Source organism: Dermacentor silvarum, chromosome 3 (genome assembly GCF_013339745.2).
Source record: "Dermacentor silvarum isolate Dsil-2018 chromosome 3, BIME_Dsil_1.4, whole genome shotgun sequence".
Taxonomy (NCBI): Eukaryota; Metazoa; Arthropoda; class Arachnida; order Ixodida; family Ixodidae; genus Dermacentor; species Dermacentor silvarum.
Window position 1 is genome coordinate 60,768,604 of NC_051156.1, and position 27,780 is coordinate 60,796,383.

At 47.6% G+C, this 27,780-nt stretch overlaps 1 protein-coding gene across 3 annotated transcripts in view; it reads left to right on the top strand.

Moving 5' to 3' along the window:
* LOC119444412 (mucin-5AC-like) overlaps window positions 1–25,065 on the top strand; it is a 66,213-nt gene extending 41,148 nt beyond the window's left edge. For all 3 annotated transcript variants that reach the window (XM_049663313.1, XM_049663314.1, XM_049663315.1), the window contains one exon: window positions 23,458–25,065. In XM_049663313.1, coding sequence (XP_049519270.1) covers window positions 23,458–24,764 — 1,307 coding nt within the window. In that variant the 3' untranslated portion in view covers window positions 24,765–25,065. The remainder of the gene's footprint in view (window positions 1–23,457) is intronic.
* The last annotated feature ends 2,715 nt before the right edge of the window (window positions 25,066–27,780 follow it).

Here is a 27,780-nt window from a genome sequence, read left to right on the forward strand (position 1 = left end):
GAACCTCGATACCCAGCAGAAGACCCGGCTCTGACAGAACGGTTCGGCACGGCTCACTGAACGAGAGAGAGCCGGCTTCCTGTCTCCGAAAGAACCGCCGCTCACTTACTGAACCAAGGCTCCCTCGCTCTTCAAAAGAGCGGCTCAAACATCCGGCTCGCTCCTGAGCTCTCTCTAGGAACGATTCCTCACGACTCACTGAACGAGAGAGAACCAGCTTCCTCTCTCTGAAAGAACCACCGCTCACGTGAACCGCGACTCATTCGTTCTTCAAAAATAGCGGTTCAAAAGACAGCCGAAGGCGAGGGGGTGAAGGCGACTCTTGCGAGTAAGGGCGGGAGGGCAGTTGCTTTCTCGTACCGCTAATAGATGGCGCGGAAGTCGCACCCAGCAGAAGACCCGGCTCTGACGGAACGCATCGGCACGGCTCACTGAACGCGGGAAAACCGGCTCCCTTTCTAAAAAAGAACCACCGCTCACTTTTACTAGAGTGTACTAGATAATGGTCGAGTGGGCCGAACGGCGCTCTCCCGCTGAGGCGCCGCGTGTGGAAAAATTTTGCGAGGGCGCTGCGAGCGAACTGGATTGGGGCGGAGACGCGCTCCGCGGCATATTCAACGCACTTTCGCTGCGGGCGCCGAGGCCGATTGCGCATAGTACGCTCTTAAAATAGTGCTTTATTTCAACTGCAAATTTATGTTTACACCATCTTGCCAAACATATATATTTGAGGCATAGATTATACAACGCGTCGTCTTCAGTTTTGCTGTCGTTGTCAAGCGCGTCGTCTGCTAGCGAGCGCGCCTTCGCTACGCGGACGCTGGCGGCGCCCAGTTTTTCTCGCAGAACGTCTGTGTAGTACATTTGTTTTATTGCGATAGCAATTATATGGACACTCCAAAGCAGATTTCTGCCGTCGGCGTCGCCGTTGCCGTTGCCGTCGCCGTCGCCGTGAGGTTCCGTATGACGTCAATGGAGATGAAATCGTCGCCGCGCGCCGCCGAACGCTGTATGTGCGAGTGAAAGGGCGCGAGGGACGCGCGCTTTCACGGGGAGTGAACGCACGGCGGAGAACAAACGCGCGTTCTGTGCCGTGCTCCCTTAAAGGCTGCAGAAGTAGGCGTCTCTTTCCTCCTTTACAATCACCATATATGTAGAGCAAACGCGCCTTCTTCTGACGCACGAAAGGCCGTGGGGGGGGGGGGGGGGGGGGGGAGGCGACGTTTAGCTGCGGCACCAAGTGCCTATTTCTATTAGAGGCTCCGGCAACAGTCACCAACGCCGCACGCATTTTGTGCGAACGCGGGCAAAACGCCGACGGCGTCGACAACAGTGCTGTGTGTTGCCGGTGCTGCTGCATGTCCAAGTTTGTACAGCGGATAAAACTGCTATCCTTACTCCGTATAGCTCTCTACAAATTTGCTATCACAAAAGATGCTTCGCCTTTCAGGTGAAACTGCGACAACTTTTTATGTTTTAGTTGCTTTGGTGCGCTCATGACTCTTGACGGCGGGTACCAAAAGTAGTTTCAGTCAAGTGAACCATTGTTTTTAACACTGTCTTCTAAAAGCAACTGGCATCTCTGCAACATGAAGCTACGTACGAAAATTTTATTATTGATAGCGTGTTATTTTACGCGCGCTTCTTGTCAGTGGATATTGATCAGGAACAATGATCGAAGAAAACAATATTAAAGTGAAATAAACCAGGTTTATTAGCTGGGTGGCGCGAAGAATGACCGATGTATTTCTACGTAATTAAATCAAAGGGTACATTGAGAATGGTACAAATGGTACAGTGAGAACTCCCGACCGTGCACGTTTGCATACGAAACACACGTATTAGTGAATACTGCACATAAAAGTCTCATTCGCAGAAATATTATTCATAGCAGGCAATTAAAACTATATATATATATATATATATATATATATATATATATATATATATATATATATATATATATATATATATATATATATGAAAGTGTTATTGATATGCTGTACGACGCCGAACAGTCGTTTCCGTACGAATGTAACGCATAACCGCACTATTGCAGTCTCAAAGGTGAGAGACCGATGCAAGTGCGGACTGTTATTCCGAATGATTGTGCTGCCGGAGAGTCGTGGCTGTTGCGCAGAGGCGCAGTTCCTGAGAAAATTAACGCAGGGGTGTTAATAAGTCCGGCTAATAAGCTGCTAATAAGCCCTGCTAATAAGTGTAATAAGCTGTCATTCAATATAAACGCCCCGTTTTGGGGCAGCCTGTAAATCTGCTAACTTGATTCAGGCAAGGAAAACTTTTTTTTGACAGTCTCACCATCTTTGCAACCCATTAAAACTGGGTGCCCCATGTGGTACCACACTTATCTTCTTGAACGAACGCAGCAGATCTACACATATCTGTACGTGTATGTGAGGTATGCCGTTTCTCTAATTGCTTCATTATTGTCGTTATGATAGTGCGTCGAATAACTGAAAGCAGCCGTTTATAATATACAAGCTGCTTAGTTGAGTGGACAGACATTTGGGAATGGCATTACATTTATGTATGAAATATAGGATAAGCGTAACATGTTTTTCTCGGAAATCAGACTCGAGAATAATTTATTTTGTTTACACTCCTAGCAAAAAGACGAAAAACGCAGCCACCTGTCTTTTGTTGTTTAGTTCAAACAAATTTGTGGGTTTTACGTTGCAAAACCACGATATGAGTATGAGGCACCCGGTTTAGATTTCCCCACCTGGGGCTTTTTAACGTGCACCTAAATAGAAGTACACGAGTGTTTTCCATTTGTTCCCATCGAATTCCGCGACGGATTGAACCCGCGAGCTCCAGTTGAGCAGCGCAACGCCGTATATCCACTATACCGGGTGTTCGAAATTAAGGTTTAGGGGATTTTTAAAGATCTCCTGTGGCAGTTAGCACAATTCTCATTGATGAGCTGGGTTATTCGAAGAGGCGGACATTAGTAGCACGAGAATCGAAACACCTATTCAACTTATTAACAAGATTGATTAATGAACTTCTTAGTTAATTACTTTACGACACATATTGCAATTTACGAATTGTAGCTGGTGAGGTTGCAAAACGCATCCACTTGAAATGAATTTCCAGAATGACACCAGAATGACACCGACCGCGATAAATGACCCCGTACCCATTACTCCGCATTCTGTTACGCGAGTAAGGCGGAAACTTGAATAGAATGTTGCGCTGCAGTTTTTTTTTTTTTTTTTCAATAACAATGCTGCCCGTAAATCTGAGTACCCGCCGCGGGGGCTCAGTTAGCTAAGGCGTTGCGCTGCTGAGGACAAGTTCGCGGAATGGAATCCCGGCCGCGGCGGCCGCATTTCGATGGAGGCGAAATGCAAGAAGCCCGTGTGCTTGCGTTGTAGTGGACGTTAATGAACCCCAGGTGGTCAAAATTAATCCGGAGCCCTGCACTACGGCGTGCCTTATAATCAGAACTGGTTTTGGCACGTAAAAAACCCCAAAAGAAGAAAGAAATCTGAGTACAAGGTGCCGGATGGGGCAGATATGCTTTACTTGTTTGAAGCGGCAAGCAGGAAGGTTACACATGTTTCTCCGTTTGCGTTCCGCAAGACCTACTGATGGAAAACTATATGCGGAACAATACACACGAGAGATACATGCTGCTTGAAGAACGAGAAAAATTTTTGTTCTCCAAAGGGAACCGTACAATAACATAGTAGAATGAAAGCCGACACTGCGGCCGCAATGCACGGGCAATCACCGAGCGGCATTAAAAAATAAAATGAAGAGAAATAAAGGCATTTGTTCTTAAGACATATATACATGTCATATTCGACTATGAACACCATTTGAGAGGTCTTAACGCAAATACCAGCGCGCGAAGTAGTGCGATTGACCCTGCCGAGCAGTATCGCCAGCAGTTTCCAACGGCGCGACCTTGATGCGGCCCAATCCAGTTCGATCGCAGCGCCGCCATAGTATTTTTCCACGTCGGGCGCCTCACTGCAAAGCATGCGCCGCCCCAGCCGCTCGTCCCACTCGACCATATTCTAGTACACTCTACTTTTACTGAAGCACGGCTCACTCGCTCTTTAAAAAGAGCTGCTCACAAGATCCGGCTCGCTCCTGAGCGACCCATCTCTATTATGCTTACTGATAGCTGCGTTATAACGCGGAGCAACTGCAGCGCTGTCATTTTACGAAAGTTGCGCTTTGCGTATGGAAGCGAGGGAAAACAAGATACACTAGTCGGAAAGCTCTTAGTTAAAATCCTAAGCACCTCAATCTAGACACGATTAACCAGACTGACGATATGATGTCTACTTCCACAACCAAGCTTTTACAGTGTTTATTTTTTTTTTCAAGGTTAAACTGTTTCTTCTGTGTTTTCCAAAGCGCTATTGCTGCTTTTTAAATATGGCTTTTACACCTAATAAGGATCCATAGGAGTAAAAGTATCACTAGCGCATTACGGCAGCGAACAACGTGCACTGTATGGCCCCTGTTGAAGGTTAGAGGGGTGCTACGTAAACATCCATCTGTGAACGTGACAAGCAACATAACTAGTAGCATGTGAACGTAACATGTACGTCATATTTTTATACGTCATCATAACAAGCAGTACAATTCTCAAATTCTTATTTTAACAATTAACTACTTTGATGTAAGCAGAATAAATGACCTCCAAGTATTGCGATAAAATTTATTTACCACATATGCTGCTTCGGATCCATAAAAGTCAGTGTTAACCACAGAAGTCATGTGCCATTAAGGGCAGATGTGGGTCTTTGACCGCAAACATTGAAAATCTTTATTGTTTGAGTTATGACACTGGAAACTTGTACATATACGTAATTTTATATTCTTATTTCAAATAGGTTCATTGTTGTTTACCTCTTTTAATTCTGATTTCATGCATGTGTCCTTCAAATATTTTCTGCACAGATCTGAAAAATATCGTATGCTTAGAATTCGCTCAATATGGTATCAATGGCTTCTGTATGATTCAAGGAACGCCGTGAGACCAACCTTATTGCTCTGCCTTACCTAGATTATGAGTTGCGAGGTTTTGAAGTTGAAATTCGCAGGAGTGTTTTTCTGGTTCTTAACTTTGAAGTCTCGCAACTCGTGTTCTAGGTAAGCCAGATCAATCAATGTTGCCAGGTTTGGCTATATATAGCGAAATTGGACTACGGGAAAATTTTTTGGGCGCCGACTTGGACGAGTTGGCTATGTGGCTATATTTGGGCTACTGAAAATCTGCGACTTGGCTGTGTTTGGGCTATACGTGGCTATACATACACACAGGTACGCAACGTTTAGCTAGAGGCAAGAGAGTCTGACAAATCCAAAACAAATAACTTTCACGTGAAACGTATAACAAAGCCCACCACGTGTGGATTTACGATTGATAAAAAGGAGACATGAGCAAATGGAGACTAAACGCCACAGGCATGCATTGGAAGAATACGCAAAACAAATATGTAATGGCTAATAAGCGAGCGAATAAACACGATAGAAGAAGTCCGACAGGAAAGCCTCAGAGCGCTGGAACACTTGTGATTATCTACGTAGTCCAAGTCGAAAAGAGCCTTGCCTGAATAGCGCCACGCCGGTAGTTCCTCATGGCGTTGGTCGCTGCCGAAGATTGTGGTGGTATCAGGCCACGCGTCATTCCTGTGTTTTTCCGGGCTTGGGAAACCAAGCCTGTCGGTCACCGGTTGCCTGACCCCGAGGCATGTCAACTCGCCCAGACTTCCAAACCAATAAGGACGAAATTTGGGCTAGTTAGATCGGATTCATAATTATAAACGAAGCTCCAAGCTAACAGAAGGGACGAAGAAATAAGTTCGCGACACTAGCGCTGATTCATAATAAAATTTTTGTTTGGATCTATCCAAAGCGACTGTGCCTTCGCTGCGCGCAGACAATTACGTCAAGAACCGATCGGGTGTTTTGGGGGACAAAGGGAGGCTTCCCTCCCTATTTACCTCTTTAGGTAGACGGCATGCCGAGACGGGAAGCCACTTCGTGACACCCTCGCCGCCGCAGTATAGCAGCGGCTATGACCTTGCGCACCAGAGCTCGAGATCGCTGGTGCGATTCTTGCCATAGCGGCAGCATTTTGATAGCGGCTAAATGCGAAAACGCTCTTATACTTTACATTGGGTACTTGTTAAACTCCACATGGTCAATATTACAAACAAGTCTCCTACTATGGCATGTCTCATTATCAGATCGTGCTTTCTGGATGCATACGCGCACCATTTTTATCTTGCGCGCCCTTCTAGGCGATTTCGCTTCGTTATAGACCTTTTAGCTGCGTGAACCAGAACGGGTGTCCCTTTTTATTTCTAACTGTGTATACCAGTGGAGCTGATGTGAGCGGTCAGCAGTTGTCCTACAGCGGAAAAAATATTTTTCGAGCAGGATTTGCACAAAAAATGTTTTTTATTGTTATTAGGTCTAAACGAACAAGAAAGCGAGATCATAGATTAAGCGCTGGTCTCACTTCCTCGATCGCGGCCTAGAAGCGTTTCACTTACGCCCCGCTCCCCCTCTTTTGCGTATTGTCGCCGGGCAGTAAAGGTTATAAGAAGAAAAAGAAACAGCAGGCGAGGTTACTTAAAGAATTGAAAATTTCGTTCGGCGACTTACGCCGAGCAAAGACAACGTGCGTGCAACAATACTGGCGAGCGCGGTCATCAAATGAGATTTAGCCGCGCATGTCTTTTTACTAATTATGCAGGAGTACCTGTAGAGCCTCCTTACATTTGACTTCGTAGAAGACTTCTACTGTCACGCGTGCAGTCTGATTAGACGCCCTGTATCTAACAGCTCGACGGCCTTGTAAAGATACCACGAAGGAGTGACACACAAACACATGTCGATAGCAAGCGCTGTGCATCTACAAGTGAGAACAAACAATAAAAAACCTACTGTATTTCCTTTTTGAAATCAAACAGCTGCTGCTAAAATGCTGTCAATAAAGAATTTAAGCTCTTATAAAGCAAGCAATGACAAAATACCGCGCCCATAGCATTATTTTATTCTCATAATGTTACCTTGCTTTCTCTAAAAAGGTAACGCTAGCCTGTGAATACTGAAGCAGTTATATTTGTTGTTGCAGTTCATTTTTTTTTCTTCTGTAGAGTTTCAGGTTTTCCTTGTCTCACTTCTCTGCTTGCCGCGATTCCATCACGCTGCCCCTAAAAAAGATGCGATAGTTGGCGCTCGACTGTGCAATGCCATCGTGTAGAAGCACTACCAAGCGATTCTTTGGCGGTATTTGAGCCAGGCTATCACTACTAAGCTGTGCAGGAAACATAACTGCATAAGAGAAAGCTTTAACACGGCCAACTCGTATTTCCCTATTCAATTATGTCTCAAACGCAGAAATTCCTTCATGAGACAATCGTGTGACCACCTTGTATGTACTTGTAGTGAACGTTTTATTTAAGACATCAATCTGTCTTTTTTTGTAAGAATTACCGTAATCCATGGTAGAAACAAGAAGCACGAAGTTTACAAATCTGTAACTTCAAAACAAAAACAGGTATCGTAATCCTGCAAACTGCACCTCTTAAAAGCATCTAAAGCGGACAAAGTTGATGTCAGAGATTACAGCCTACCTGAAATTGTTACGATACCGTTGTAAACATTTCTTGGAAATTGATCGTTTCTGTTAGAAGACTGTATGGTACATCAATTTTGTCGGCATTAGATGTCGTAGATCAGCTTACAGAATTGTGGCATCCTTATTTATTACCGATTTAGACAGTTGTAAACTTGCCATTTGAATTTATACGAATTGTGAATTTTAGGCAATATTTCGGAAAACATTGACGACTTAAGTAAAACATGTGCTTCACACAGTCACTATATATAGACTTCAACTTATTTTAAATGCAGCAAACGTGGGCTAAATATGTGCAATGGATGCAAAAAAAAATTTTTTTTTTCCGCTCCCATGCGTTAAAGCTAAAGGTTCCTCTTAAAGCACACATATATATTACTTACAAATATTTACAGATAAACCGCCGCGCATAAAGGGTTCTCTGTTGCAATTTCGACCTCATCTCAGCGTAAGATACTTGCCCAAGGTTAAGATTTTGAAGAGGAATAGTGCTGGCTAACGCTCGAAATATTAAATATACGATAGGGAAATTGATAAGACCTTTCCAGCAAGATTAAATTTACTGCTTAAGGGGCAACACCATACCCTGTTCAAAAACATGGTCACGTGCGCACCTATATATAATTTGTTGAGTCTGTAAAGATTAGTTCTGCGTTTTTCTTACAGGCTCGTCACGGTAATTACCGACAAAAATTACTTCTCTCAAGAAATATTCATTAAACTTTCTATTTCCTTTCGGAACACTGTTGCAGGCTCCCTGTTGAATCTTACTCAAAGCAATGGGCATACATCGACCGAAAAGACCAAGGCGATCACCGCTGAAGATCTAAACCAGTCAGAGTCTACAAACACTACTAGACTACCAGGTACATCACTTGCACACGCCGATAACTCGACAGAGGAATCGAATAATGTGAATGCGAATGCTAGTTTAGACGACAGCAGGGTAGTAACGAAACCACCTATGAGTGTTATCAATGGCACTCACGTAGAAGAAGAGAGCAAAGGCGTTCAACCCACAGTCATAAACAAGGCAGCCAGTGGCTTTCCCCCCCAAGAAATGAAAACTAGGGAACCATCACTTCCTGAAACCAATGAGGAGAAAATTGCCAAACAAAGTCCGATACCTAAAACCACGCAAAGGCTCTCCCAACCAGTGCTTTCCTGGAAAGCGCACGATCAAGGCACGAACACCACAAGCCTCCGACCGCCACCTCTCCCGTTCGAAAGGTCCAGTGATAAGCCTGAAACTGAGAGGCTTCTTACGAATTTCAGCGATAAAGCTTCTGTGAGAACTACAGCAGTGACGTCTACAGAAAAAGCACCAGAAAGCATGACAGAAACCTCACCAGACAACACCAACCTGCACAAAAATCGCGATAGTACCGTACGTGTTGAAAGCTCAGCCCCCAACATAGAACCTGAGGTAGTGCCATATAACTCAAAATTTCTCAAAACGAAAGATGCAAATCAGCATTCTTTAGGCGGAGGAGCCACGCAGCAAGGCTTAGCGATTCCAAGCAATAAAGATAAACACAGCGCAAGCACGTTTTCGTCATTTAGTGCTGGCACCGGCAATTATTCACCCGTGGTTGGAAATAAGCCAGGGTCACAAATACTCGTAAAGGAGCCATCTAAGCATCGCACAGAAGCTATAGGTAGCTTCAGTAGACAAAATGAGACAGAAAGCTTGATGGGAACACTTAACAAAGCCCACCATGTACGAACAAGCACATCCACGCAACAGCTGAGCATTCCGGCGTCTAGAATTACTAAAAGCAATGAGGTGGAACGCGTAGATGAAACGAAGATGTCAGTTAGCACACAGGACAGTGGTTATCCGGTCCCGATACCAGATTTCGGTCCCGACGAAGGGAAAACGGGCGGGATACCATCATACCTTGATGGTACATTATCTAAAGAACTGATGCACGCTGGGGGCAGTACTCCTGACAACAGTGCGACTGAATCGGCAGTCCCCAGTGCATTGAACACTTTACTAACAACGCAAGGATCTCTGCCGGAAACACCTCCGCCCAGCAATCACACAGGTAGAGCAGATGTAGATAAGGTAACGAATACGCTTAGCGACATCGGCACGAACGCACCTTTCAGTTCCTCCAAGGACAAGTCAAATCGTGCAGTTGGTACATCGATGCAAGGCAGTGGTTTAGGCGGCGTCACTGAATCGATGGAGCGAGTTAGCGCACCGGCCGCTGATAAACCGGTCCCGACACCAATGTCCGGTCTCGATGCAACGAAAACAAACTTGCCAGCTTCAGTCCCCGCTGTTACACCATCTACGGAGCTAAATCATACCACGGGTAGTTCTCAGGAAAGTACGACAGCGTCGGCTGTCTCCAGTGCAGGGACCACTCTGGAAACGATACCCACCTCCCTGACAGAATCAGCTAAGCTCAACAATCCCACAGGCATTGCAGAAGTTGATAACGCAACGAAAACGCTTAGCAACATTGGTGAGAACGCGTCACCCACTTCGTCCGAGCAAAAGGCGGATCGTGCAGTTGGTACATCGACGCAAGGCAGTCAGTTAGGCGGCGTCACTGAAACGATGAGGCCAGTTAGCGCACCGGCCGGTGACGAACCGGTCCCGACAACAACGTCCGGTCCCGACGCAATAAAAACGAGCGCTCCATCTTCAGTCCCGCTTCTTTCACTATCTACGGAGGTAAATCATACCGCGGGTAGTTCTCAGGGAAGTACGACAGAGTCGGCTGTCTCCAGTGCAGGGACCACTGTGGAAACCATACCCAGCTCCCTGACAGAATCAGCCAACCTCAACAATCACACATACGTTGCAGAAGTTGATAACGCAACAAAAACGCTGAGCGACATTGGCGAGAGCGCATCACTCACTTCGTCCGAGCAAAAGCCCGATCTTGCAGTTGGTACATCGACGCAAGGCAGTCAGTTAGGCGGCGTCACTGAAACGATGACGCCAGTTAGCGCACCGGCCGCTGATCAACCGCTCCCGACACCAACGTCTGGTCCCGACGCAACGAAAACAAACTTTGCCGCTTCAGGCCCCGCTGTTACACCATCTACGGAGTTAAATCATACCGCGGGTAGTTCTCGGGGAACTACGACAGAGTCGGCTGTCTCCAGTGCAGGAACCACTCTGGAAACGATACCCAGCTCCCTGTCGAAATCAGCTAACCTCAACAATCACACAGACATTGTCGAAGTTGACAACGCAGCGAAAACCCTTAGCAACATTGGCGAGAGCGCATCACTCACTTCGTCCGAGCAAAAGCCCGATCTTGCAGTTGGTACATCGACGCAAGGCAGTCAGTTAGGCGGCGTCACTGAAACGATGAGGCCAGTTAGCGCACCGGCCGCTGATCAACCGCCCCCGACACCAACGTCTGGTCCCGACGCAACGAAAACAAACTTTGCCGCTTCAGGCCCCGCTGTTACACCATCTACGGAGTTAAATCATACCGCGGGTAGTTCTCAGGGAACTACGACAGAGTCGGCTGTCTCCAGTGCAGGGACCACTCTGGAAACGATACCCAGCTCCCTGTCAAAATCAGCTAAGCTCAACAATCACACACACTTCGCAGATGTTGATAACGCAACGAAAACCCTTAGCAACATTGGCGAGAGCGCATCACTCACTTTGTCCGAGCAAAAGCCCGATCTTGCAGTTGGTACATCGACGCAAGGCAGTCAGTTAGGCGGCGTCACTGAAACGATGACGCCAGTTAGCGCACCGGCCGCTGATCAACCGCTCCCGACACCAACGTCTGGTCCCGACGCAACGAAAACAAACTTTGCCGCTTCAGGCCCCGCTGTTACACCATCTACGGAGTTAAATCATACCGCGGGTAGTTCTCGGGGAACTACGACAGAGTCGGCTGTCTCCAGTGCAGGAACCACTCTGGAAACGATACCCAGCTCCCTGTCAAAATCAGCTAACCTCAACAATCACACAGACATTGCCGAAGTTGACAACGCAACGAAACACCTTAGCAACATTGGCGAGAGCGCATCACTCACTTCGTCCGAGCAAAAGCCCGATCTTGCAGTTGGTACATCGACGCAAGGCAGTCAGTTAGGCGGCGTCACTGAAACGATGACGCCAGTTAGCGCACCGGCCGCTGATCAACCGCTCCCGACACCAACGTCTGGTCCCGACGCAACGAAAACAAACTTTGCCGCTTCAGGCCCCGCTGTTACACCATCTACGGAGTTAAATCATACCGCCGGTAGTTCTCAGGGAACTACGACAGAGTCGGCTGTCTCCAGTGCAGGGACCACTCTGGAAACGATACCCAGCTCCCTGTCAAAATCAGCTAAGCTCAACAATCACACACACTTCGCAGATGTTGATAACGCAACGAAAACCCTTAGCAACATTGGCGAGAGCGCATCACTCACTTCGTCCGAGCAAAAGCCCGATCTTGCAGTTGGTACATCGACGCAAGGAAGTCAGTTAGGCGGCGTCACTGAAACGATGACGCCAGTTAGCGCACCGGCCGCTGATCAACCGCTCCCGACACCAACGTCTGGTCCCGACCCAACGAAAACAAACTTTGCCGCTTCAGGCCCCGCTGTTACACCATCAACGGAGTTAAATCATACCGCGGGTAGTTCTCGGGGAACTACGGCAGAGTCGGCTGTCTCCAGTGCAGGAACCACTCTGGAAACGATACCCAGCTCCCTGTCAAAATCAGCTAACCTCAACAATCACACAGACATTGCTGAAGTTGACAACGCAACGAAACACCTTAGCAACATTGGCGAGAGCGCATCACTCACTTCGTCCGAGCAAAAGCCGGATCTTGCAGCTGGTAAATCGGCGCAAGGCAGTCAGTTAGGCGGCGTCACTGAAACGATGAGACCAGTTAGCACACCGGCCGGTGATCAACCGGTCCCAACACCAACGTCCGGTTCCGCTGAATCAAAAACGAGCGCTCCATCTTCAATCCCCCTTCTTAAACTATCTACGGAGTTAAATCATACCGCGGGTAGTTCTCAGGGAACTAGGACAGGGCCGGCTGTGTCCAGTGCAGGGACCACTCTGGAAAAGATACCCAGCTCCCTGACAGCATCAGCTAAGCTCAACAATCACACAGACTTGCCAGATGTTGATAACGCAGCGAAAACCCTTAGCAACATTGGCGAGAGCGCATCACTCACATCGTCCGAGCAAAAGCCCGATCTTGCAGTTGGTACATCGACGCAAGGCAGTCAGTTAGGCGGCGTCACTGAAACGATGAGGCCAGTTAGCGCACCGGCCGCTGATCAACCGCTCCCGACACCAACGTCTGGTCCCGACGCAACGAAAACAAACTTTGCCGCTTCAGGCCCCGCTGTTACACCATCTACGGAGTTAAATCATACCGCGGGTAGTTCTAAGGGAACTACGACAGAGTCGGCTGTCTCCAGTGCAGGGACCACTCTGGAAACGATACCGAGTTCCCTGTCAAAATCAGCTAAGCTGAACAATCACACAGACATTGCCGAAGTTGATAACGCAACGAAACACCTTAGCAACATTGGCGAGAGCGCATCACTCACTTCGTCCGAGCAAAAGCCCGATCTTGCAGTTGGTACATCGATGCAAGGCAGTCAGTTAGGCGGCGTCAATAAAACGATGAGGCCAGTTAGCGCACCGGCCGGTGATCAACCGGTACCGACACCAACGTCCGGTTCCGCTGAAACAAAAACTAGCGCTCCACCTTCAGTCCCCCTTCTTACACCATCTACGGAGCTAAATCATACCCCGGGTAGTTCTGAGGGAAGTACGACAAAGTCGGCTGTCTCCAGTGCAGGGACCACTCTGGAAACGATACCCAGCTCCCTGACACAATCAGCTAAGCTGAACAATTACACAGATATTGCAGAAGTCGATAACGCAGCGAAAACCCTTAGCAACATTGGCGAGAGCGCATCACTCACTTCGTCCGAGCAAAAGCCCGATCTTGCAGTTGGTACATCGACGCAAGGCAGTCAGTTAGGCGGCGTCACTGAAACGATGAGGCCAGTTAGCGCACCGGCCGCTGATCAACCGCTCCCGACACCAACGTCTGGTCCCGACGCAATGAAAACAAACTTTGCCGCTTCAGGCCCCGATGTTACACCATCTACGGAGTTAAATCATACCGCGGGTAGTTCTCAGGGAACTACGACAGAGTCGGCTGTCTCCAGTGCAGGAACCACTCTGGAAACGATACCCAGCTCCCTGTCAAAATCAGCTAACCTCAACAATCACACAGACATTGCCGAAGTTGACAACGCAACGAAACACCGTAGCAACATTGGCGAGAGCGCATCACTCACTTCGTCCGAGCAAAAGCCGGATCTTGCAGTTGGTAAATCGACGCAAGGCAGTCAGTTAGGCGGCGTCACTGAAACGATGAGACCAGTTAGCACACCGGCCGGTGATCAACCGGTCCCAACACCAACGTCCGGTTCCGCTGAAACAAAAACGAGCGCTCCCTCTTCAATCCCCCTTCTTACACTATCTACGGAGTTAAATCATACCGCGGGTAGTTCTCAGGGAACTAGGACAGGGCCGGCTGTGTCCAGTGCAGGGACCACTCTGGAAAAGATACCCAGCTCCCTGACAGCATCAGCTAAGCTCAACAATCACACAGACTTGCCAGATGTTGATAACGCAGCGAAAACCCTTAGCAACATTGGCGAGAGCGCATCACTCACTTCGTCCGAGCAAAAGCCCGATCTTGCAGTTGGTACATCGACTCAAGGCAGTCAGTTAGGCGGCGTCACTGAAACGATGAGGCCAGTTAGCGCACCGGCCGCTGATCAACCGCTCCCGACACCAACGTCTGGTCCCGACGCAACGAAAACAAACTTTGCCGCTTCAGGCCCCGCTGTTACACCATCTACGGAGTTAAATCATACCGCGGGTAGTTCTCAGGGAACTACGACAGAGTCGGCTGTCTCCAGTGCAGGGACCACTCTGGAAACTATACCCAGCTCCCTGTCAAAATCAGCTAACATCAACAATCACACAGACATTGCCGAAGTTGACAACGCAACCAAACACCTTAGCAACATTGGCGAGAGCGCATCACTCACTTCGTCCGAGCAAAAGCCCGATCTTGCAGTTGGTACATCGATGCAGGGCAGTCAGTTAGGCGGCGTCAATGAAACGATGCGGCCAGTTAGCCCACCGGTCGGTGATCAACCGGTCCCGACACCAACGTCCGGTTCCGCTGAAACAAAAACGAGCGCTCCATCTTCAGTTCCCCTTCTTTCACTATCTACGGAATTAAATCATACCGGAGGTAGTTCTCAGGGAAGTACGACAGAGTCGGCTGTCACCAGTGCAGTGACCGCTCTGGAAACGGTACCCGGCTCCCTGACAGATTCAGCTAAGGTTAACAACCACACAGACATTGCAGAAGTTAATAACGCAACGAAAACGCTTAGCAACATTGGCGAGAGCGCATCAATCACTTCGTCCGAGCAAAAGGCGGATCTTGCAGTTGGTACATCGATGCAAGGCAGTCAGTTAGGCGGCGTCACTGAAACGATGAGGCCAGTTAGCGCACCGGCCGGTGATCAACCGGTCCCGACACCAACGTCCGGTTCCGCTGAAACAAAAACGAGCGCTCCACCTTCAGTCCCCCTTCTTACACCATCTACGGAGCTAAATCATACCCCGGGTAGTTCCGAGGGAACTACGACAGAGTCGGCTGTCTCCAGTGCAGGGACCACTCTGGAAACTATACCCAGCTCCCTGTCAAAATCAGCTAACGTCAACAATCACACAGACATTGCCGAAGTTGACAACGCAACAAAACACCTTAGCAACATTGGCGAGAGCGCATCACTCATTTCGTCCGAGCAAAAACCCGATCTTGCAGTTGGTACATCGATGCAGGGCAGTCAGTTAGGCGGCGTCAATGAAACGATGCGGCCAGTTAGCCCACCGGTCGGTGATCAACCGGTCCCGACACCAACGTCCGGTTCCGCTGAAACAAAAACGAGCGCTCCATCTTCAGTCCCCCTTCTTTCACTATCTACGGAATTAAATCATACCGGAGGTAGTTCTCAGGGAAGTACGACAGAGTCGGCTGTCACCAGTGCAGTGACCGCTCTGGAAACGGTACCCGGCTCCCTGACAGATTCAGCTAAGGTTAACAACCACACAGACATTGCAGAAGTTAATAACGCAACGAAAACGCTTAGCAACATTGGCGAGAGCGCATCAATCACTTCGTCCGAGCAAAAGGCGGATCTTGCAGTTGGTACATCGATGCAAGGCAGTCAGTTAGGCGGCGTCACTGAAACGATGAGGCCAGCTAGCGCACCGGCCGGTGATCAACCGGTCCCGACACCAACGTCCGGTTCCGCTGAAACAAAAACGAGCGCTCCACCTTCAGTCCCCCTTCTTACACCATCTACGGAGCTAAATCATACACCGGGTAGTTCCGAGGGAAGTACGACAGAGTCGGCTGTCTCCAGTGCTGGGACCACTCTGGAAACGATACCCAGCTCCCTGACACAATCAGCTAAGCTGAACAATCAACCAGACATTGCAGAAGTCGACAACGCAACGAAAACGCTTACCGACATTGGCGAGAACGCATCACTCACATCGTTCGAGCAAAAGCCGGATCTTGCAGTTGGTACAATGACGCAAGGCAGTCAGTTAGGCGGCGTCACTGAAACGATGAGGCCAGTTAGCGCACCGGCCGGTGATCAACCAGTCCCGACACCATCGTCCGGTCCCGACGCAACGAAAACAAACTTTCCAGCCTCAGTCCCCGCTGGTACACCATCTACGGAGCTAAATCATACCGCAGGTAGTTTTCTGGGAAGTACGATAGAAGCGGCTGTCTCAGATACAGTGTCCCATCTAATAACGACACCCGCCTCTCTGACAGAAACAGCTCATCTGATGAACCACACATACATTGCAGATGTAGTTAATGCAACGAAGACGCCTCACCACATCGACAAGCACGCAGGTCTCATTTCCACCGAACATAAGGAAACCCTTGCAGCTGCTCCAACTATTCAAGCCAGTGAGGTAGGAGGCGTCAATGAAACGAAGACCCCACTGCGAACACAGGGCAGTGGTCAACCTGTGCTGACACCAGAGCCCAATCTACATGAATCAAAAACAGGCGTTGTGCCTTCAGTCCTTGTTGTTAAACCAACTAAAGAAGTAAATCACGTTGCGGGTAATTTTCCTCAAAGAAGTAAATCACCGCCTGCCATAGTCAATGCAGAGACCAGCTCAGCAAGGACGCCAAGCACGGTGAAAAAAATGCTTCCTTCCAATCACCCTGTCGAAACAGAAACCTTGGACAACTTACACAGTCATACCATAACGTCTACTACAGAAGTTTCAAGGAATGCAGAAATTACTAAAGCAAAAGCAGTGGTTGCGGCGAACAAAACAGGAATGTCGTACCAAGCGATTTCGACAAAGACGCCACCTCCGGAACATGGATTATTCAGTAACACTCTCCGTAATGCTGTCAATAAATCATTCGTTAAAAGCGTCGCAGCAGGAATTAGTTCCAAAGAAGAATCAACACGTCATCAAACCACCCCTAAGGGGTATTTCGGAAACAAGACTGAACCTAATAGTACTGCTTCTGACGAATCGGTCACCCGTAATGCTGTCAGCACTTCGCACCTTGCAGCCGTAGACAGTCTTACGACGCCTGCAGACACACTGAGACGACCTACAGTAGCAGGATCCACTGTACACCTGTTTAAAAACGACATAAGACGTTCCGAAGCACCGAATAAAGCCAAAAAAGACAAAAGGTCAAGCGCTGCTGGAATGTCAGTAGCCAACAATTCTATATCATTATTACTAACTATTCTTGTGATAGCGTATTCGACGCATTTTTCTAAGTCATACTAGTCATCTAGTATTATTAACGCTTTCAATTAACTTCGTCGATATATTGAACATTACTAAACCTAACTAGGCTATATGACAATGTTATACGCCAAGAAATAATGGCTAGCATTGTCATATGTGCACGCGAAATGCATGCACAGTAAGTAGTTGGCCTTACAATGAGCGATACGAAATTTGCAAAACATCGTATTAGCTGCAACTCTACACTGTCAATTCAACCGTAAAATATGGCAAGAAGATCACTCTTGCAATTTTGGTTATTAATGTCTACCATTATTAAGAAAAGCTACATCTACAATATCGAAATAAACGGGCGTTATAAAAAAATTTAAGAACTCCTGTCTTTGTTGCACTCCGAATATATTTTACCCTATCAAACGTACATTACCTCTTGTAGCTGTGGTTTTGTATATTCGCTTCGCATTTGTTGTGATTTTGAAATAAAGAAAAAACACAAGGCGGTTACGAGTGGGTAACGAGTTAGCTGTGGTGCGGTCTAGATTTGTTCACTCTCGAGCTCGACGAACAGCAAGAGGGTCTGCAGTTCTCCTTTCTCCATGACACTTCGTTGTAAAGGATGATAATAGCATTCTCAGTCAAACTCCTACGGTCCTCAGCAATGCTGAAGAACTCGCAAGCTTTCTAAGCTTACCATGGTGCAGTAGAATGCTGCATGACGGCGACGGAATAGCGACAATGGGATGACCATTCTCAAGGGATGAAGGTGGTATAAGGGCGAAAGCGTGACGACTTTATATATGGGAGAGACAGCTGTAATGCCTGTAGAATTTTCTTGTGAATGACGTGCTCGCAAGAGCTCACATGTAACTGGGCCACCACTGCCGGACTGCGCAGTTAGCGCAGTCCGGCGAGGGTACAATCGTCCCCGTCATATCCAGAAATCACGCCATATAACAAACATGCTGGGGCGTTGATACTGTGGCGACCCCCATGTTTCTGTGCGTCCCTTTATGGTCGCTTTCTGACGAACTCAGTCGAGGTTACTCGGAAATTCCACAGGGAAATCTCCTTGCAGACTCCACAGAATATGGCGCATCTTCTCGCAGCATTCGTGCATCGCCTCCAGTTCCATGAAAAAAAAGCGATTTGTCTTCTAGAAAGACGCGAATGGTCTGACTTCTGCGCTCATTTCTACTAGTTGCGTGTTAGGCTCCTTTCTCAATTTCGGCGCTTCTGTAGGCGTATGCAAGCTGCGAGCGAAATTGCTGCCAGGTCGTGAAAGAAACTTGGTTCTTTTCGTATTATGATCGTGCATAGTCTTCGCAGGCGAGGTAGACATTTCCCATTTCACCGAGGTTAACACAGTTATAGAAGCTGCACAGCAGATCTAGCCAAAGCTTCGCCATGGAATCATCTCGATATTCCAGAAGCGTGGAGAAACCATCGAACATCGCTGGATGGGGTATCGTTCGAACCGCATGCCTGCCTTGTTGTGGTCTACATACTTTGTAGTTGGCACAAGCGACCAAGTTTTAGTGGCAAACTTTGCAGATATAGCAGCTTTTAGCACTCACCAAAGTAAAGGGAAAAGTGCATGCATTCTTTCGAGTCACGCATACAACATTCAGAACAGCATTCGTTTCAATAAAGAATCATCACAAAACAAGCATTCGAACCACATAATTGATGATAAGGCGCTCCTGATAACAATGCGTGGCACATAGCGCTCGCTGCATACGTTTCCCGGTAAAAATTACAGTTACGCAAGCTGCCGCAGCAACGGCAGCTTTCGACGTTCGGAGTGACGTCAGTACGCTTTCGTAAATAAGAGAACGAGCCTGGCAACTGTTTCATTGTTGTTGCAGCACCGCTATATGGGTATGAAACGCATAGATAGCACTCCCGAGGAACAGCGTGAATACCAGGAGCGGCAAACGGGAAAAAAACGGCAATACGACCAGCGCGGCGGGCTGTCAAAATTACCCTTACTAACATGACTTAAAAGCAATAAAACAGTTTATATCCCACATCAGCAGTTGTAGCGGTGGTTTTCGGCAGCTTCGCTGGACATCCACTTTCGCAGGGCCGGGATGGCCAGTCAATTTTTTAGGTGCAGGGTATCTCTAGAGCTGCAATACGAGCAGTGGCAGCTGGAGTTTCTGGACTCTATTTCATGCACAGAAGCACACAATTCGCTGGGAGCCAAATTTTTTTGACACCAGCCGGGAACCGTTCTGGTCTTTCCCGCCAAGTGCCACGGCAGGCAGCATTTTAGGGCACGGCATGGCAGTAATTTACGCTAGTTAGGTGTAAAAAACTCATAGGAATGCTACAAGTATTTAACACAAATGCTTGAGCGTCAGCTGTGTTGTGGGCTAGGTGTTCTTGCTCCCGATCTCCAGCTCCCCCGAATTGCTTGGGGTCTGAAGGTCCTGCTTTCTCAACGACACTTCAGAGGATTTTTATAGCGTTTATATAATGGCGCAGCCGAAGTCGTTAGGACGGCTATGGCAAGACAACAACGTGATTACAATTCTGAAATGACGACGGCATCACTACGACAGCGGCACTACCACGGCACGAGGACAATGGTATGCGGCTGAGCGAATGGCGACGCTGGTGGGACGATGACTGAGAAACGACCATGGTATGACAACGATGGCGCGATGACGACGGGGTGGCAACGATGCCGTGTTGACGATGGTATGATAAGAATCGGATAACGAAGCCCGAATTATGTTGATCGGACGACCACGACGGCCTGACGACGACGGTATGACAGGGAGTGCATGACGACGACTGCATGTCGTTGACGCATTGACGACGATGGCATGAATACGGCGACATAATCCCAATTGAATGACTACAGCATATTTGCGATGAAAGAATGCCGATGGTGTGATGATGCGTGTTTGAGGACTACTCTATGGCGACGAAGGCAAGACGAAAATCGGTGACGAAGCTGCAATGACGACGATGGCACGACCACGACGGTATCACGACGATGGTGTGACAACACATGCTCGACGACGACTGTATGAAGACGGCGCAATGACAGTTCTGAAATCATGACAATGGTACAACGACGACAGCCTGACGACGGTGGCACGAGGACAACGTGATGACGACGAGTGTATAACGACGATGGCACGACAATTATTACGACGACTATATGACGGCGATGGCGTAAATACGACTGTATGATGAAGACAGCATGTCAAAAATGGTATCGAGAAGCTGGAATGAGGACGACTGTATAGTTACGATGGCAGAGCTGAAAGTCTTCCTCCGGGGTAGGGCGTGGGGGGGGGGGGGGGGGGTGCTAATAGGCCGGCGACCGGTATAGCACGAGCACAGGTGCTAATAACATGTCCTTTTCCTTGATTATTTCCTGCCTGTCTATTTCAACCGCAGCTAATCTCCCCGATGCTGCCCTTGGCTAGGTTTCCCCTCTTCTCGTTCACATTATATGTGTATATGTATATCGTGAAGGGTTCATAGGAGCCGGCAGTAAAACAGGTCCACAAATGGTAGCACGTAGGAAAAATACGCGGAGCAGTGCGACAATACCTGCTTTCCTGTTTTCACTCGTGCCAAATCAACCAATTCATCGCGCTTCAATCATTAAACGACAAATTCGAGAGTTACAATTGCCCCGCACAAGACAGTGCTCGTATTAAAATCACCTCCACAATTTGTCGAATGGGCGTCTCAGTGCTGCCTGCCGAGGAGGGAGTCCGAGCCCCTCCTTAAAATGTAGGCCCCCCCCCCCCCCCCTGACTTTGAGCACTGGACGATGGCGTCAGAGAGATTACTGACGACTGGATGACGCGAACGGAAAGACGATGATTTATGCCGACGATGGCGTGACAATGTATGACGATGATGACGTGACGATGATGACATGACGAGAATCGGCTGACAAAACATTATTGACGTTGAAACGGCCACGACGGCATCACGACGTTGGAATGAGTACAAATGCATACCAATGGAAGCACCCTTTCTTGATTTTAATGACCACAGGTAGGTGTGGAAGAAAATCAGTGTTTCCGCCACCGAGTGTGAAAACTAGATGCAGCAGCGTGAAACGCCTGTCAAGGCTCCATGCAGCTGCGGTAGGGTTCCTACGTGGCAAGCGTCTGGCTGGTGTGCCAGCTTTCTCTAAGTGCTTAAACTGCGTTGCCAGTTAGACCTTGTTCCGTCAATAATGTAACTGATTAAATATAATTCATTACTAAACGAAGTAATTGAATTAAAGTGAGTGTTACCAATTAAACAAAACCGTTAAATAACAAGTCCACAGAGAAATCTAATTGATTGCAAGTAATTAACCGCATGTATTTCGTTATGTACTATCAGCGTCAAATGAAAGCCGAACAGCGGAGCGCGTGCCACAAGCATTAGAAACAGCATAGTGCCCGCCGTCGAGTCATCAGCGCAGACAGGCCCACACATCCGGTTTGGTAGCACAGCGCCACCCCACTGTAGTGCGATTTTTTTTTTTTTTTGCCCGTGTTCCCGCTCGGATTTTTGAAACGAAGAAAAAAAAAAAGAAAACAGAAGCGAAAACTCAGCAACATTCAGAAGCGCAGGTTTCGCTTCTGTTTTCTTTTTTCTTCTTCCTTTCAAAAATTCGAGTGGGAACGCAGGCAAAAAAAATCGCACTTCAGTGGGGTGGCGCTGTGCTACCAAACCGGATGTGTGGGCCTGTCTGCGGCGCGCACTATCCTGTTTGCGGCGCGCACTGGACGGCGCGCACTATCTTGTTTCTGGTGCTTGTGGCACGCGCTCCGCTGTTCGGCTTTCATTTGACGCTGATAGTACAAGTCTGACTTATGAATCACAGTGCAGCACTGAGACGGCGCCACGCCACCAAAAAATGAACCAGATGAACGGTGTCAAGACACATTGCCACGGAGTACTTCAATAGTAAAGTTTAATAACCCATCGAACTGTATCTTTATGCCCGAACGCAACCTAGCTAACTGCGCTATCGACGATTAGCTACAATTTACAAGTTCTGAATTCTGCCGTCCTCGACTGCGCTTCCCATCTCTTGGTATCTATTCTGTAACTCTAATGGTCCACCGGGTATCCAGCCTACGTATTACATGGCCTGCCCAGCTCCATTTTTTCCTCTTAATGTCAACTAGGATATCGGCTATCTCCGTTTGCTCTCTAATCCACACCGCTGTCTTCCTGTCTCTGAATGTTAGGCCTAAAATTTTTCGTTCTATCGCTCTTTGTGCGGTCCTTAACTTGTTCTCGAGATTCTTTGTTAATCTACAAGTTTCTGACCCGTATGTTAGCACCGGTAGGATGCAATGATTGTACACTTTCCTTTTAAACGACAGTGGTAAGCTCCCAGCCAGAATTTGGCAATGCCTGCCGTGTGCGCTCCCACCTAATTTTATTCTGGGCAGAAAAAAGCTAGGTGGGGCTATGCAGTAAGGAAATTTGCAGGCGCAAGTTGGAAGCAGCTGGCGCAAGACAGGGGTAATTTGAGATCGCACTTAGAGCCCTTCGTCCTGCAGTGGACAAAACATAGGCTGATGATGTTGACAAGTTCTGAAAGGTAGTTTATACGTCGTGAGTTGTAGTGTTCTCAAAGCGAACGGCGCGCCATTGCTACCGGACGCTTCCGTCATTTTGTCGCCTAAAAACAACTTTTTGACAACGATGATTTGTTTCCTGACATAGGAGATGTAAGAAATTATTTTAGTTCGCCGTAAGGGTTGTCTTTGGTTCCTGTAATATCTCCGTGAGAGGCCTTCTCAGCTCCAAGGACGCAGCGTCATGTTCGCGAAAATAACTGTATGATGTGCGCTATCAATCAGATATTGAAACTCGTCTTGAGACACTTTTTAGCTTAATGAGGCCGCGGGTTATTATTAGGCTCTCATAAGAGCACGAGGCTGACGAAAATGCAATTTCTCTCACACCAGTTCATTCACGATACCATTTTCTTTTGGTACACTTCCAGGTCTCCACGTGAAGGGTGCTCCACACATCGAGCGGACAACAACCGAAAATTTCAGTGCAATTGCTACTACTCTCTCTCCGCAATCGAATGTGAAGCCAACGGACCTTAATGGACTACCACATACATCTCCCGCGCATCCTGGCCACTCGAAAGTTTCCAACTATGTTCCGACGGTGCCGTTAAGTAGCAATGACACATCGACGCCTATCCGCGATGTTACACATCCGAACACAGTGACGAACGGTGAAGAATCAAAGATTTCCAATAAAATAACAAACACCTCGTCACACAGCGAAGCGGTCACCGCGCAAAGTAAGTCTCCAGAAAGCAGTCGAGTGAAGATCAGCACCGGAACGACAACACAACCTGCAAGAGATGACAGCACGTACTCAACGAAAACCTCGACAAGCCACACTCAAGGTGTGGAGACAAACACTATTGTGCCTTTACCTCCACATTCAATGTTGCATAGCAGTCAGCCAACCTACGGTGGAAATTTTCCGGGCCAAAATGAAGTGAATTCGACACGTTTTGTAACAACGAGTGCTTCCACGTTGGTGTCAAGCATGCTAGGAATGTCACAGGGCAATAATCACATAGATGTGAAAATAACAAGCGGCAATCGTACAACCATGCCAACCGAGAACAAGGGCCAATTTGGTGACAGCTCACGGCAGCCGACATTTCTCGACAACGAGTCAATAGAAACCCATGTGCCAAAGACTCAGGCTGTATTTCACCCCGATGTGCCAGCATATGTTACTATTACAGGTGACAGTGGACTTTCATCGCCGAAAGTGCCCACGACGGGAGGTGCACCTACTTCAAACAATGAAACGACAGCTGCTAGTACAAATACGTTACATTTAGGGCAAGCAGAAAACACTAACGGAGGAGTCTCCACAGATTCGGTGAGGAAACAATCATCCCACGGAAACGTCCTCAGCCATTTCTCAGCGGCACAAGTTGGATCGATTATTCAGGCACTGCGTAGTGCTGGAGAAAAATGGTTTCATAGAACCAAAGCCCCCGTGCCTGAGAGCAAGGCGCCTCCTGAAGCCAATACTACAAAATACCCTGAAAATCATGGTACACCAAGTGAAATTCCAATGTCCGTGGAGGTAACAAATGCTCCTCTCTCTGTTGCTGCAAATGAGACGCATCCTCCAACCGGAAATGACAGTACGCCGGCTAAAATCACAGAAGGTCATTATGTTGTGCGTAACGAAAGCTTGAGTGCCGCTGACGTATCCGTCGGAAAATGTGCAATACTCGTAGCGTTGCTCACGGTTTTAGTCAGTTACTAGCTGAGTTTGTCAAATTTTCTGTAACTTACCGTCAATAACAGATGTTTCAGATTAATTCGGGAGCAGCTTAAGTGGTAAATGTAATGCGAAGTCATCCGTATGCGTGTCCAAATGCGCAATTTGTATAGCAAAGAGCAGTACGCAAACTAAATAACTGGCAGTACTCATGTCAGCATCACTCTGTCGCTCAGGACGTACAAAAAACCAGAAATTCCTTTAGTCTTGGAAGTTGTCACCACTACTTTTCAATAATACAGCCGGTTTCTACAGCAGCAAAATAAAAACGACTTTCGAATCATAAGTAGTTGTGTTTTCAATCGCTTTCCACGTGAATCCTACACAATATTTCATTTGAAGCGCGTGTAAGTACACCTTAAACAAAACTACTCTGTTCTCAAAGGTTTACGAAGAAAGCTCATACAAACACGACCAGAATGCAGCTGAAGATCCCGGAGACAGAAAGGCAGACTAACAGGCGGCAGCGCCTCTGCCATGTTCAAGCACCAAATCAGGTTTCCTTTGGTTTTGTTTTGGCAGACCTTGTGCGCCGTTTAATAAAGGTGCCCTGAAACATCTTCTTTACAATCATTGTTAGTAGACTGGGATAGGAGTCGGACGTCACTCTACGGGCTCACTTGCCTTGGAGGCCAGGACGCCTGATAAGTTGTAGCTGGCCTGTGCTACCGGGGCATGGCACGCTTTGACCTCACGCCGTTATCCGTCTCTTCCTACAGAGAGCTAATGACAAGTCAGAATTTGAGAGAGAGAGAAGCAAAAGCAGAGGGTTTATTTTACTTAGGTAAAAGAGGTTCTTGGTGCGCGTAAATTAATCAGGACCATCCTCAAATGTACAGGGTTATTCTGCAGTACTAAACGTTACACCCAAGGTAAACCCGTTAAATCGCATCCCTCTACCCCATACGCCTAGATCAGAGAAATAAGTGATACCATTTACGGCCAATTAGGTAGTTGGAATCCGTCGTGGGACCCCGAATTGGAGGGACAAGAATCAGCCTATTAGCTTACGTGCTCCTCGCGATCACAAAGTGAAAAGGGGACACGGGACTCACTGTCTCAGCGATTCAGGGGAAAGGTCATCCGCACAACAGTTTTGCCAGAAGCAAAGCCTCCTCCCGAAATGCTCATTGAATGCGATGACTTGAGGCAGAACGTTATGGAAGGTTGACTGGAATGACACGTCGTCGACAAAAGCCACTCATGGCACCGGTAATTCGCTGACTCACGGTTGTGCTCAGCTTGGGCTGTTTGCAGATGTGCAAGTGCACCTTTCAATGCGCTTTTCGGTCGAGTTTCAGAGGTCATACACTCTAAAAACAGTTGCACCCTTTGGGGTGCATTTTTGCCACACAACAATAATCCTCATCTGTCTTGCTTGCGTTTCCTATCTTGAAAACTCTGCACTTGCTACTTTCCTGTCGAGAACGCTGTGTCACGCTGATAACGCTCTTGTTGTTCGTGACCGAGAAGTGCCGGGCGCACAGCGTTAAAGAAAGGAAAGCCACGCAAGTCAGATGACGATTATTGTTCTGTGGCAAAAATACGCCCCAAAGGGTGCAACTGTTCTTACGGTGTAGTAATTGCCCTGTCCCCATCGCGCTCTCAGGGCCAAGCCCTACCATTTAAACAACGCCTGGCAAACCCGGTCCCGCGCAGCAAGCCTTATAAAGGAAATTTTTGCTATGATGATGCCGGCGAGTCAAGTGACCGCAATGCCACTCTTGTTAAGTTTACAATGAGGGCACCAGAATCGATTAAGTAGAATGTCGACCTTAACAGCTCCTCCACGGGCCGGGAAATCTCGACCGGTCAGCGGTGACAACCGCTGTGCAGGTAACATTGGGTGGTGACCAAGATGATGTATGCGTTTCCTGCAATAAACACTTACAACCCCTTCAAATCAACTTAAACGGAAGAGTCTTTACCGGCAGCAAAGCATAACATCGCACCCAAGCTCCCGCAATTTATTTATTTATTAGTACGTGTTTGTCGCTACAATTTATTCATTTTACCGCGAAGCCCCGAGGACGTTACAGAGAGGAGCGGTAAAACAGGAAGCATAACAATGCGAAATAAAAAAAAATAAAGTAAAAGTAATTCCTAACTACAGACCCTTTTCGCGGAGCAGCTTCCTCTAGAGGCACGAGATGGCCCTTTTGGCGGCGCGCCGCTCATTTCCTCAGCGAAAGCGAACGAATACGACACCATTACCGATTCTGCCCTTCTACTGTGCGATCAGCTGTCGAATACGCAACTTGGTGTTCGTTGACGCACTGTGCTCCATTCATGCTTCAAAATGTGGCACGGTAGAGGGAATACGTGTACAGTAGTTGGCTGCAAGAATAGTAACAGGCATATTGAGCAATAGAATGTGTGTGACCAAGTCCATGGACCGCTCCTCGAAAAGGACTGCATGCGTTGCCGGTCCTTAGCATTGAGCGGGTTTCCTCTGGGATAAAAAAGGTAACCTATCCGCCAGCATTGTATTGCCAACCTCCAAAGAAATAACTTCAACGCCAGAAGTTACACGCCCATTCGGCGTGTACGAAGCAATAAAAAAACGCCATGGTATAACACGAATCTGAAACGTTTGTGTAATAAAAAGAAACGTCTTTTCCGCGTGGCTGAGTTGCAAAACACTTCAGATCGCTGGGAAGCGTATCACAGTGCAGAAGCAGAGTATACGGAAGCTGTGTATACTGCTAAGAATCATTTTCATAACCATACATTACCTGAGCTTTTATCAAGGAACCCAAAGCAATTTTGGAACGTAATCAATTCTAACGAAAGCACTGAACTTTCAATCAACAATGAGTCTGGTGAGCCGCTTCCAGCATCTCAATGTGCACTTTTATTTAACAATATTTTTTCTGCCAATTTCTCGGGAAACACCGCTGTGCCTGTTGACACAGTTGTGTGCCGTGAATATTACCCAATGTTTCCTATAATTTTTGAATCTGCTGGAATTCTGCACTTAATTCCTTAAAACATCCCCATC